The sequence below is a fragment of the Schistosoma haematobium genome, chromosome ZW (genome assembly GCF_000699445.3).
Source record: "Schistosoma haematobium chromosome ZW, whole genome shotgun sequence".
In the NCBI taxonomy this organism is placed as follows: Eukaryota; Metazoa; Platyhelminthes; class Trematoda; order Strigeidida; family Schistosomatidae; genus Schistosoma; species Schistosoma haematobium.
The window spans coordinates 1,032,246-1,045,564 of NC_067195.1; the positions used below are offsets into that span (position 1 = coordinate 1,032,246).

Sequence of the window (13,319 nt, forward strand, 5' to 3'; positions counted from 1 at the left end):
CTTTTCGGATATCATTCCATGCTGCCTCGGGGTGGGCATCACATACATGGCTGCCTAACTGTTTTCCTAGTTGTTCCTGAAATATACTCTTAGCTTGACTATCATTAAGTAGGCCCCTAAGAGGTTTCCTTGCAGCGTCTTTCCTACGTCCAGTAAGACGCAAGCAAATACGCGCTCGCACTAGAGCATGATCTGAATCTAGGCATGTGCTCCAGAATGAGCGACAGTCTTCTATCGAGCCCCTCCATCGGTGGCTGATAGCGATGTGATCTATTTGGGTCCAACGTTGGGACGAATTAGGGGGTCTCTATGTTAAAAGATGTTTTTCCTTATGCTTAAAGTTAGTATTTGCAAGGAACAGGCGGTTATCTGAGCATAGCTGCAACAGACGGTCGCCATTATCTGTTCTTTGAGTCATGATGCTATAAGATCCACCCAGGTGTCTTTCCCTATCGCTTAGTTTACCTACTTGAGCATTAAAGTCACCGGCCACTATTACTACATCCGAGCGCTTAGCTTTTCGGAGAAGGTCCGAAAGCTTTCTGTAAAACTCATCTTTTACATCATCTGTGCTGCAGTCAGTGGGAGAATAGGCAGAGACGACGAAGAGGCAACGACGAGTGTCCCTATCTTTCCGGATTCTTACTGTTCCGTTCAGTCGGACAGCGCACAAACGACTGTCTACTGGGATCTACTCTAAGAGAGCTAGTTCTGCCCTAGGACTCAATGCTATACCTACGCCGGCGAGGCCACGGGAAGCAGAATCAGGGCTTCCAGATACACGAAGCGTAAATCGAGTCGGTTCTTTATTTTGGTATGGTGAGGTCAAATGAATGACGCTACTTGGATCCTGTATGCGCGTTTCGGAGACGCAGCACACATCGATGGCGCGAGATTCTAAAGTTTTAGCTAAGGAAGCCTGCTGTCCTATTTGGCAAAGTGTTCGCACGTTAAAAGCTCCTACGTGTAGTTTAGAGCGTGGTTTCAGGAGACTAGGAATGGCGTTCCACGTACTCGAATCGTTTGCCCTAGCGGTGCGAAGTGATAAAGAGACGTGGGGAGGGTTAGTCGGGGAGATAAGAGAGGTATTAGAAGGTGTAGGAAAGATTTGAATGTGACCACCTTGGTCTCTTGTGCTGTCACGGGTATGAGGGCTGATATCACTTCCCGGCTGCCCACACCGTGGAAGGGTATTTCTTGAGGAACCTGAAAAGGAAATTGGATTAGTGTTGGTCTTGACGACCTGGGAGCGTGACCGCGGAGCCCAAGGGACAACTGCTTGAGGCCGGTCGCGCACGGCCTTTTCGTGGAAGGTTTTTGACGTGTTAGCTCCGTTCTTCAAAGGGCCTTACAGCCGGAGACGGAAATCCGTGAGGTAAGGTGAGGTGTGACATTTTTAGGGTCGACCTTTTCTAACCCCACCCCTCCTTGTGGGAAGGCAGCATCGCTGCAGATGCTGGTTGTCCGAGGGAAACACCTTACTGCTGTCACACCCCTCTACAGTCAGCAGTACGACTTCGCCCTCAGACCTTGAGTTGCTGCTTTTAGTCTTACCGTTCACTAATCGACCTGCCTGGCATGGTAGAACCTGCAGGAACATATGTTCCAGCCAATATAGCTCGGTTGGGTCATCACGATAGGCAAGCCCGACCACCGCGTCAAGGTAGCAGCTTCGATCGGGAGATGGTTAGAAGAAAGTTTGAGGTAGCCAAACTAAAACATGGCATCAGTGTTTGAAGTCACAAACTTCTAGTCTGAGCCATGTTGGTAGATAAAGACTACTTGATTGGAGACCATGTGACTATTGTAACAAACGGTTAGAGACTGTGGGTGACATGGCTCAGAATCGATCACAGTGGTATAGGTGTATACACTTTCTGTCTTCCCTTAAACTAAGAGATGAAAATTGCTTCATATCTTTCTTTCTACGAACTAATTCCTCCTTCCTGTATTATATCCTTATATACAATCTTTCTTTCATATATTACAACCATTGACTTAACTACTTTTATGAATCCGTTGTTCATCGTGTTGTGCTAATTAGGTATGGCAACTTGGACCGATGCACATATGTGCTTGATCCTACATTGTAGCTGACTGATTGATTGACAATGTGTATACGGTTATGTACCTAAACTTTGGCATTTTATCTTAGTACAAGATCTAATGTTTTGAAAAACACTTGTTGTTTACTTATGTGACGCGTTTACACCCAACTATTTAACCAACTATCAGGAGCACCATATGACCAAAACGAGGTATATTGTGACAAAATACGGAGGCAGATATATATATATATATCCTATCGCATACACATGAACAATTGCAGATAAAGATAGCCAGTGTAGCAGAAGTCTTCTCATCAGTAGGCCTCAACATACACAAGGGGAAAACCAAGGTCCTCAAATTCAAAACGGAGAACAGCAATCCAATCACTATTGATGGCGAAACTCTGGAAGATGTAGAATCCTTCAAATACCTGGGAAGCATCATCGATGCACAAGGAAGTTTAGATGCAGACGTAAAGGCGAGGATTGGCAAAGCAAAGGCCGCATTCCTACAATTCAAGAACACATGGAATTCAAAATAACTGTCTGTCAATCAATATCAAAGTGAGAATCATCAATACCAACCTCAAGGCAGTTCTACTATACGGAGCTGAAACTTGGAGAACTACAACAACCAACATCAAGAAGATACCAGTATTTATAAGTATTTGTTTACGAAAGATACTCAGCATCCATTGACCGGATACCATCAGCAATAGCCTTTTGTGGGAGAGAACAAACCAGCTTCCAGCTGAAGAGGAAATTAACAAAAGACGTTGGAAGTGCATAGGACGTACATTACGCAAATCGTCAAACTGCAACACGAGACAAGCCCAGACTTGGAATCCGGAAGGAAAACGGAAAAGAGGAAGGCCAAAGAACACATTACGTCGGGAAATAGAAGTGGATATGAAAAGGATGAATAACAACTGGAAAGAGCTGGAAATGATTGCCTAGGACAGGGTTGGATGGAGAATGCTGGTGAGTGTCCTGTGTTCCTTCACGAGGAGTAACACGAGTAAGTAAGTAATATATATATACAAGCCATGGTTCAGAAGATACAAGTGTTTATTAAAAGTTGTCTACGCAAAATACTTCGGATCCGTTAGTCAGACACTATCAACAACAACCTAGTATAGGAGGGAACAAACAAGATTCTAGCAAACGAAGAAATCAGGAAGAAGCACTGGAAGTGGATAGGATAAACATTGAGTAAAGCACTCAACTGCGTCACAAGGCAAACCTTCACATGGAATCCTCAAGTCCAAAGGAGGAGAGGTAGACCAAAGAACACATTACATCAAGAAATGGAGACAGACATGAGAAGAATGAACAACAATTAGATAGAACTAGAAAAGAAGGCGGAGGACAGAGTGGGTTGGAGAATGCTGGTCGGCGGCCTATGCTTCATCGGGAGTAACAGGCATAAGTAAGTAATATGTATATATATCAATATGTATAACATTATGAATACTAAATAAAATATCCGTCTGTTTGTACTCAGTGACCAATCACGGCTTATTTCTATCAGAGATTCATCAAAATTCGACTAACCAGCTGCTTAGACGATGTCTGATGGGAGATTTGAGATCAATCAGTAAATGGTTGCAAGTCAAATGCTTCAAACATGAAGTCCTAGATCCACAGTAGAATCGTGCCGACAACTTGAATGATAAAGAATATTTTAAGCTTATGTAAGGATATGATCCTGAAGGTGTAGGGTCTATAATAATTTATCTAACATAATGCCCCCAAATGCCCTGGTATGGCCGAGAGTGGGATGGGCCCGCCCTCCCTCTCGAAATGCTCTCACACGGCCACGCGTATATAGCCTCTGTCAGGGAAGTCCTACTCACTACCTTCTCGTAGCGGGGGTGTTGCCTAGGAAAATGAGAGGACGAAAAGCGAATGTCCAGCGCTTTAACCGGATCTTGAACCAATGGTGCACATGGGCTACGGTGTCCTGTGGGAACAAATGGCGTATGAACCAATCGTAGGTCACCGGCTACTATGGGACTGCATCTCCTCACGATTCTCCACTGCCTTGTGGATCAGACCTTTAGGTCAAAGGCTCGGGGCGTGGCCCTCTAAGAAAACCACCTGTTTCGGTTTGGGCACCCGGGCAGTATCACAGCCCACACACAACTAAAGTGTGACGCATATATATTCGGTACCCTCTTGTACCAATATTTATGTGTTCAAATAAATAAATATCTAACATAATATATGGCAATATAAATAGATAATAACTTAATATTATGCAACAGTTTACCTGGTTGATGAAATTTCGGTTCTAATTGAAATGCTAATTCTCTTGCTTGATTAGATAAATGCAATGCTTTCTGTATCATAGACATGGCTAAATCAGATGCTTTACGAGCTTTCAATGCACTAAAACACAAATGAATTTAGTAAAACAATAATAAGAATAACACATAAACATTAGTACAAGAAGGTATCAAATATATATATGAGCCACATAAATCATTTGATTTGTGTTAGGGCTGGGATACTGTCAGGGTGCCCAAACCGAAGCAGGTGGTTTACCTAGGCGGCCACACCCCGAGACTTTGACCTAAAGTTCTAATCTGCAAGGCAGTGGAGCAATGTAAGGAGATGTAGTCCCATGGTAGTCGCTGACCAACGATTGGTCCATACGTTTTTGGTAGTTTCAGGATTCTGGAGCCCATATACACTATTGGTTCGGAAGCAGGGATTTCCAACTCCCCTATGTGAATCTTTCATATCCATTAACATTGTTAAAGCGTCAGACATTCGCTCTTCGTTCTCTCAATTTCGTAAACCCTAACACCCCCGCCACAAGAAGGCAGTGAGTACGACTTCTCTGACAATAGCTATATACTCGTGGTCATGTGAGAGCATTTGGAGAGACAGAGAGAGATTTGATCCACCCTACTCTCTGTCGTATCAGGGCATTTGGGGGCGATGTCCATCAAACGTAACATGCTTGTATTGAATCCTAAAGACTGAAGAATCAAATACAAGCGAGAATCTCGACAAAGATGGAAAAAATTCTGAACTATTCTATAATAAATTATTTAATACACGATTTCTTTACATTAGATTTTATTCAATTCATTGACTATTGGCATATATGTTTAACTATTCTTGTATTTTGTTGAGGATGTTAGATTCCCAGAACTCACTTAGTTAATATCTTATTTTTGTAATTCTATTTTAAAAATTTGTATTTCTTGTTTTTGAGCCAAAAACATCCTTTTTTCACTTTCATATCGTATTACCCACTTACTTACTTACGCCTGTTACTCCCAATGAAACATAGGCCGCCGACCAGCATTCTCCAACCCACTCTGTCCTCCGCCTTCTTTTCTAGTTCTATCTAATTGTTGTTCATTCTTCTCATGTCTGTCTCCATTTCTTGATGTAATGTTTTCTTTGGTCTACCTCTCCTCCTTTGGACTTGAGGATTCCATGTGAAGGTTTGCCTTGTGACGCAGTTGAGTGCTTTCCTCAACCTGTGTCCTATACACTTCCAGTGCTCCTTCCTGATTTCTTCCTCCACTGGGATCTGGTTTGTTCTCTCCCACAGTTGGTTGTTGCTAATAGTGTCCGGCCAATGGATCTGAAGTATTTTACGTAAACAACTGTTAATAAACACCTGTATTTTCCGGATGATGGCTTTTGTAGTTCTCCAGGTTTCTGCCCCATACAATAGAACTGTCTTGACATTTGTATTGAAAATTCTGACCTTGGTGTTGGTTGACAGTTGCTTTGAGTTCCAGATGTTCCTCAATTGTAAATATGCTGCTCTTGCTTTGCCGATCCGCGCCTTCACATCTGCATCAGATCCACCCATTTTGGAGGACCATAAATGCTGTTGGTTCGTTGTCTCTTTTAATATGATATTGTGTAATGTTTCTCAATGACATTTTTGTGTTGTATATATATACGCTTGAGTTGTGCTGATTGTGGTTGATGTTCATGATTCTGGCTGTTTGTAGAATATATTTCCCTCTTCCGAACTTAACGTTCTTCCCCTAGTTTTCGGAGCTGGAGCACGTTGGAACGGTTAGATTATTGATCATTGTATAACAGAATTTTCGTTCCGTTCTCAGATTGGGTGAACTCGTAATCCTTTGTTTTTCGTCTCATAAACATAAGTTTTCCATTCGAATTTCTCTTGAGCCGACTCTTTTATGAATTTTAAAAAGATTTCTGGTGAACCGAAGTAACCAGAATGACCTAGATAGTTCAAGATTGAGCTTTTGATTGACTTTTGTAATCTTTTAGAAGGCTAGGGAGGATAATATTCAGAGATGTTTTTTATTACTTTGTATTCAGGTCGATATTGTCTGTAAAATAACTGAGTGATGTGAATTCACTAGAGCGCGATGACCAGTCAGTTATCGATTTATTCACGAAAGATATTTGTAAGACAATATTGTGGAAAGATTTCTGTGAGAACAGCTAACAGGCGAACTCGAGAAAGCTCTAAGAAACCCAGAAAAAGAATCGAAGACACTTCATCCAATCATGTTTTGGAAGAATATTCCAGAATCCTTACATGTGGCTTTCCTATTGGACAAATGCTAATAACTCCCTGTATGTGAATTGAATGTCTATAATGCTGATTACGTTTTTACTAAAAACTATAAATACCTAACAGCTTTGTATCATAAATGACATTGTTTGAAGTAGCATTCTTTTCACTTATCTTCTGTCTTCTTATATGCAATATGGAGGGTTCTAGCGTCCGAGTGCTCAAGTTATACGTGGTATATTAAGAATCGAAGCTCTAGACATAACAATTTCTTATTCGATAAAGTTTTATTCAGAAATCAATTTTCAAGTAAGATTGATGTTAACTCCAAAACAAAATCGTGTCTTTTACTATTATTCTCATTAAAACTTGAGTTCATGAATGATCATATACCCATCTCTTCATGTTCCCAATATGCAAAGTTCTCAAGAGAAAGCAATACTGGAAAGACATAAAAGGGATATAAATGTCAAATAATTCAAGAGTTGAAGAACTTTACTTATGAGAACTGTTATGACTTTATATCCGGCTAGTTATCACGTGGTTTCTCCACCAATCAAAATACGACATATACAATCTTAGCACTGTGCCAAACCAATGACGTTCGACCGGTATGGGCAACCTAGCATCCTTATTGGTCCTATGTCCACTTAGCCCGTCCACTTGAGTCCAGAACACCAAATACCAGCTTCTACTATACGAATCGAAACGAATCGTTTATTTCAGACATATTGTGTTTTTATATCAAACAAACAGACCGCAACGCACCATAAAATAAGAAATAACATTTGTACACAATAAAGCCAAAAAGTGGCTGTGAACGTGGGAGGTAATGGTTAATGAACTGAACATAGTTTAAGAACCATAAATCGTACAATAGTAATATATAAGTCAAAGTAAAGCTTATAACAATGGGAATATAGATAAACATTATCTAGTTACCGAATATTTATACCATGAGAATATATAAATAATAATAGTTCATTAATAAGTCTCAGACGTTACCCGTAATGTAATCTTCACTAGGATATAACAAGAATATTTTAATATAGTTTAAACAAATATCCTAGGTTCGAATCTCGCGCACTGCTAAGGAGTCCCACAATAGGATGGAACGACCGTCCAGTGCTTTCAGGCTTTCTATGGTGGTCCAGCTTCAATTGACTCATGATCTCAACTATTGAAATTACTAAAATATCCACAAAAACCCTTTTGATGATACTCAACATATGCTCACTAGTGACTGGTTTCAAGAGGTATTTACTGGATTTCTAGTAAGAAGCAGTGACCAGTGGAGTTCAACCGTGTCTGTTGTGAGATAGTAACTCACTGATGACAATGGTAGATGTGTCGCTCAATTTCGTGAATTAGTTGAAGTTAGACATTCACACTATTGGATCCCATTCAGTTCAGTGGCCTAATGGTTAAGCGCTCTCATGCGAAACCGATAGTTCATCGGTTTGAATCTTCCAACACAGGATCATGGATACGTACTACTAAGGAATCCCACAATACAATGAAACGACCATCCAATGCTTCCAAGTTTTCCAATGATGATCTAGTTTCAATTAACTCATAATCTTAATCTCATCTTATATAGAAACAAATTATCATATACTACTTACTTTTCTTTTGCTTCTTCTAATGCTATTAATTTAGCTTGTTTTGCTGCAGTTTCAGCACGTATTAATGAATATTCAACACATTCTTTTAATTTTGTTTGACGTACTAAATGTAATTTATTTTTACGATTAATTTTATTAATTAATTGATTCGCTTGAAATTGTCCTTCATCACGTGTACCATTTGGATTAATTAATATACCATAACCATGTTTTTGATTACGTATCCATTCACCAATATATATTAAACCATTGGAACGTTCTGATATACCATAACCAGAACGTTGATCTTGAAACCATTCACCAGAATATATTTCTATTACACCAATGTATTGATTATTATTATTATTATTAGTTGATTGAAAATCAATAATATAATCAATATTTTTTTGTATTTTTTCTTTCTTTGTTATATTATTTCCATGTGTATCATTTAGATTACTTAATGGATTATTAATAGTAGTATTAGTAGTAGTATTATTAGTAGTAGTATTGTTATTAGTAGTATTAGTAGTAGTAGTCGTAGGAGGAGGAGGAGGAGGAGGAGGAGTATTGTTGTTAGTAGTATTAGTAGTAGTAGTAGGAGGAGTATTGTTATAATTAGTATTAGTAGTAGTAGTAGTAGTGGTAGAAGTAGTATTAGTACTATTTATTGACCGACCTAATTCAATCGCTGAATGTTGTTTTTTTAATCGACGCATAATTGCTCTACCAATTACAGCTTTACGACTTACGGATAGAGTTTCTTTTAATGGTAAATTTATATTAGAACTATGATGTTTATCATTAGATTTAAGTGATTGATTAATGATATGAATGTTTTTCATTTGATCTAATTCATTTAGATATTCTGTTTTTGTAATCGGTATCTTTGTTGTTGTTGTTGTGGTGGTGGTGGTGATACAGGTGATGGTGGTGGTAATAGGATTAGTAGTAGTAGTAGTAGTTATTGTTTCCGTGTTTATAGTAGTATTTGATAAATTATCTGATAATGTATTAGTTTTATAACTAATAAATGATTTACGAACACCTAAACCATGACGAAATCCTTTTGACCAAGCACCAGCATATATACCTATAATAGAGAAAAGAATTTAAAACGACATCAAGAAAATAAACAAACAAAAGAATTTTATCTTGAAAAAGAAAGAAAATAAATAAATCAGTATCAGAAGAGGGTTTTTGTGGAGAGTTTAGGGATCTAATAGTTGATTTCATGAGTTAATTAATGGTAGGTCACTTGGAAGGACTGGACGGCCGTTTCGTTCTAGAATGGGACTCTTCAGCAGTATGCATCCACGATTCCGCCCACGGTATTCGAACCTCCAAGTAATCCACGAAATTGCGCCACCATGCATCATTATCTTCAATAAGTTACTATCTCATCTGTATCTTCCCATTAATGTTTAGGACTGCAATTGATCAGTCTCTTATTGGCATCTGTACATCCTGTGCGGATTTCCTTGATATAGCCTTAAGTCACAAGCTTTTTAAGCAAATATGGATAGTGGCTAGCAGTGGAATCCAGAACGCGCATTTTATCTTATCTGGGACTCGTCAGCTAGATGTACTTACATACAAGAGTTGATGTTTACTTCCGGACTCGGACCCAGTACTGTTAGCTTCAAACACCATCGCGTTATCCACCGAGTCCTGGAGTAAACATCAACTCTAGGATGCAGGTACATCCAGTTGACAAGTTCCGAATCAGACGAAACGCGCGTCCTGGATTCCACTCCTATCCACTATCCATCTTTGCTTATAAAAGTGATTCGTCACAAATTGACATAAGCTGAAGAATCGACATAAGCAACGAAACATTGGACAGTTGTTTTTATTCTGATATGGAATTCTCTAGTCATTCATATCAACATTTTCACATTGATTCGAATCCACAGCATTCAGATCTCATGGCAAGTTCGTTACCTTTAGACCATTAAATAGTAACTAGTGAAGTACATTTATATCAGGAGTGTGATATTTAGCTATCAAACGAATAGGATGACTTTCTAACTAAATCACAATTTGTTTGAAGCCGGAATTACTGGTAAGAAAGCTGATAAAACAATTTATATTAATACAAGTTCTCTATTTATTAATATCTCTCATTTTATGTTTATTTTTCAAATTAGTACAACTGTGGTATGTACTAATGATATCCAACGGTGTTAATGTCAAACCTCAACCAATCCACTAAATTACGCAACCATCTCCCATTTTACTGAGGTAGATATCAGTTTCTACCCGATACGGATTAGCTCCACTAGTCATGACTTCTCGCTAGAACTCCAAGAATTTCCTCACGAAGCTAATCATTAGTGAGCACATGGTAATTATCAATCAGCATAGCGTTGTGGAGTTTACTAAGTTTTTGATTGAGATCATGAACCGATTGGTGTTAGACTACCATTGAAAACCTGGAAGTACTGGATGACCGTTTCGTCCTATTGTGAGATTCCTCAACAGTGCGCATCCACAACCTCGCTCGCGCGATTCAAACCCAGGGCATTTAGTCTCGCACGCGGACGCTTAACCTCTGGACTACTAAGCCGGCATACAACGATGTTAATTCGATTGTCACTATTTCTGTGTTCTCATTCACCACAAAATTTCATAGACAAAATTTATTTTATATACAACTGAATATGAATCGATTCTAGTTATATACTTGTTAAAAAACCAGTAGGTAATAGACGGTTTTGTTTCATCCCAATTTCGAATTCATCATCAGTGTTCATTTATAAGCTTAACAACAATCGACTATAGGACCTTCAAGTCTGGTGATAGGAATGTAATCCTTAGAGATAACTGAGTTGATATTCAATGATTTACATGTTAAAGTCTCCATTAATTTGTCATATTCTTTTTATTCTCTGATATCATTCAATCAGATGCATATATGCCTACTTCTTATATTCAAGTTAAACTTCAATCGTGAATTACAAGACGCACAATGAATAGGAAGCTGTAACTATCAATCATAGCCTATTGTATATAACATATCAACATATACATATTCCTCTCTCTTGGATATAAAGTCTAAGATCTTAACAAAATGTATAATTAGCTTCATATAATAGTGTGCACAAACTTCTATCTAAAGTTTGTTCTGATTATGTTGTTCAGAAGAACTATGGAAGCTGTATCACCAAACCATCTAGCTCAGAGAACAAAACACTAAGATCATCCATTTGAGCTACAAATCTTCTCCATCAACTAGAAATACACAATCAGTTTCTTTGAGACTACTGGGACAATTTGTTGACCAGCACCAAATAATACTAAGTACGTTATAAGAAATCACTAGGCTCAGTTGCAACTTGATAAAAAAACCATAATGACTTAAATCATAATGGTACTTATGGTCATAAATTGTCTAGACTTTTCATTCGAATATAATTCTATTGGTAAAATTGCAGTGTGGCTACTAGTCTAAGTGACTTGAGATTGCGTAAACTATGCCTGAATATTAAATAGTTGGAGATGGTCAGCGGGAAATTTTAGATATAGGTTTTATCCTAGCTGACACTTACAAGGTAGGAATATGTTTAGTTTTCAGTGAATGGTTACTACTTAAGGAATTCGAAATCTTCGTCTCCCACTATCATTATGTTAGTCATGTTATCATTGCTTTGTTCGGACCGGTATAATTTCGTTCATGTTTTTAGATATAGGCCTTCCCATAGAGTGTCAACTAATATGAAACTTATATCGAAGAGGGAGTTTCAATAATCAAAATACTTAGCAACCCATTTTTTAAAAGAAAGTAAACTGACTACTGTACATATCGAAAAATGATAACATACTTCCATCAGCGCATGTTTCAATTCCAAAACCTTCAAATCGATTTACATTCCAACTACCTTCATATTTTGCTTGACTATTTATTGATGTTTTAACTCCATATTGACTAAAAGCACCTGAATTAAATTCACCTTGATAAATCCATTTTCCTCTCACTTGAATACCATTACCATGACGTTTTCCTTTAATCCATGTACCAGCGTACATATTTCCATTTGGCCATAAATATACACCACATGTTTCAAAACCTAAATTCCATTCACCGGAATATTCACCAATACCATTTGGTCCTGTAGCTAAACCAAGTCCATGAGCTGAACCTTGATACCAATTACCAATATAAGTACCACCATCATTAAAATCAAAACGTCCACCGTCTGTATTCATTTGTATATTATAGTATACTTGATTTTGAAGGTCTACATTAAGAGTTTAATGTTTGGTTTTAAGCACATTCCAAATTGAATCTACAAGGTTAAATAGATATCAAAATGTTTGATCTGAGAAGATTGAATATTTAACATTGATTATCAGTTTTACTAATGTCATAGAAAAGAAAAAGAATAGTTTATAGAAAGACAAAGGAATAAAGAAGTTTCTTTGGTCAATTCTTATATAAGGTTGGACTCCACAACAGTATGTATTGTCAATCTCGCATATGGGACTCGAACCCAGGAGCTTCGATTTTGTGCGCAAATGCTTAACCTCTAGATCACTGTGATAGTATCTTACGATGTTAATGTTTAACTTCAGAAACAGATCACAAAGTTTGATTTAGTATTCTCTAGTTGGTTCAATCTTGTGTTATCTAGTTTTATAGACAAGCGATAATACTGATGATTTATTCAATCTCTGAAATGACTGTACGGAATTTGATGTTATCCTATCTCATCATAAGGTTTCTAAGGAAGAAGAAATGTGAACGTTCACCATTGGTTCAATCATATACATCATAATACATCCGATTCCATAAGTAACACTAAGACACTTTGCCAAGTACTAATCTAAAATATCACTAATATCTAATCTGCTTATTTCTCTTGATCGAACCGGTTATGACATATCACTTTTTTTCTTATTTAAAAGGCTGACTTATCGATTTCAGTCTATGAATTAGGTAAATACAATGTATTTGAATGATTTCAGTTAAACACAATGCGAAATTTAGTTAGAATTAAAACAAAAGTAAGTCATTAATTATCAAAAAGAAGGATGGATAGTGGCTAACAGTGGAGTCCGGGACATGCGTTTCGTCCTATTTGGGACTCGTCAGCCGAGTGTACCTGAATCTCAGAGTTGGGACTTGAACCCAGTACCGTTCGC

The 13,319-nt window shown here is 37.9% G+C and overlaps 1 protein-coding gene across 1 annotated transcript in view; it reads right to left on the reverse strand.

Annotated features, from left to right (window-relative positions):
• The window catches only part of MS3_00002551 (uncharacterized protein), a 35,775-nt gene extending 22,902 nt beyond the window's left edge, over nucleotides 1-12,873 (reverse strand). The window contains exons 1-3 of the mRNA XM_051210145.1: nucleotides 11,999-12,873; nucleotides 8,196-9,267; nucleotides 4,321-4,439 (exon numbers count right to left, since the gene is read on the reverse strand). Of these exons, the coding sequence (XP_051070112.1) occupies nucleotides 4,321-4,439; nucleotides 8,196-9,267; nucleotides 11,999-12,383 (1,576 nt within the window). The 5' untranslated portion in view covers nucleotides 12,384-12,873. The remainder of the gene's footprint in view (nucleotides 1-4,320; nucleotides 4,440-8,195; nucleotides 9,268-11,998) is intronic.
• Between the last annotated feature and the right edge of the window lie 446 nt (nucleotides 12,874-13,319).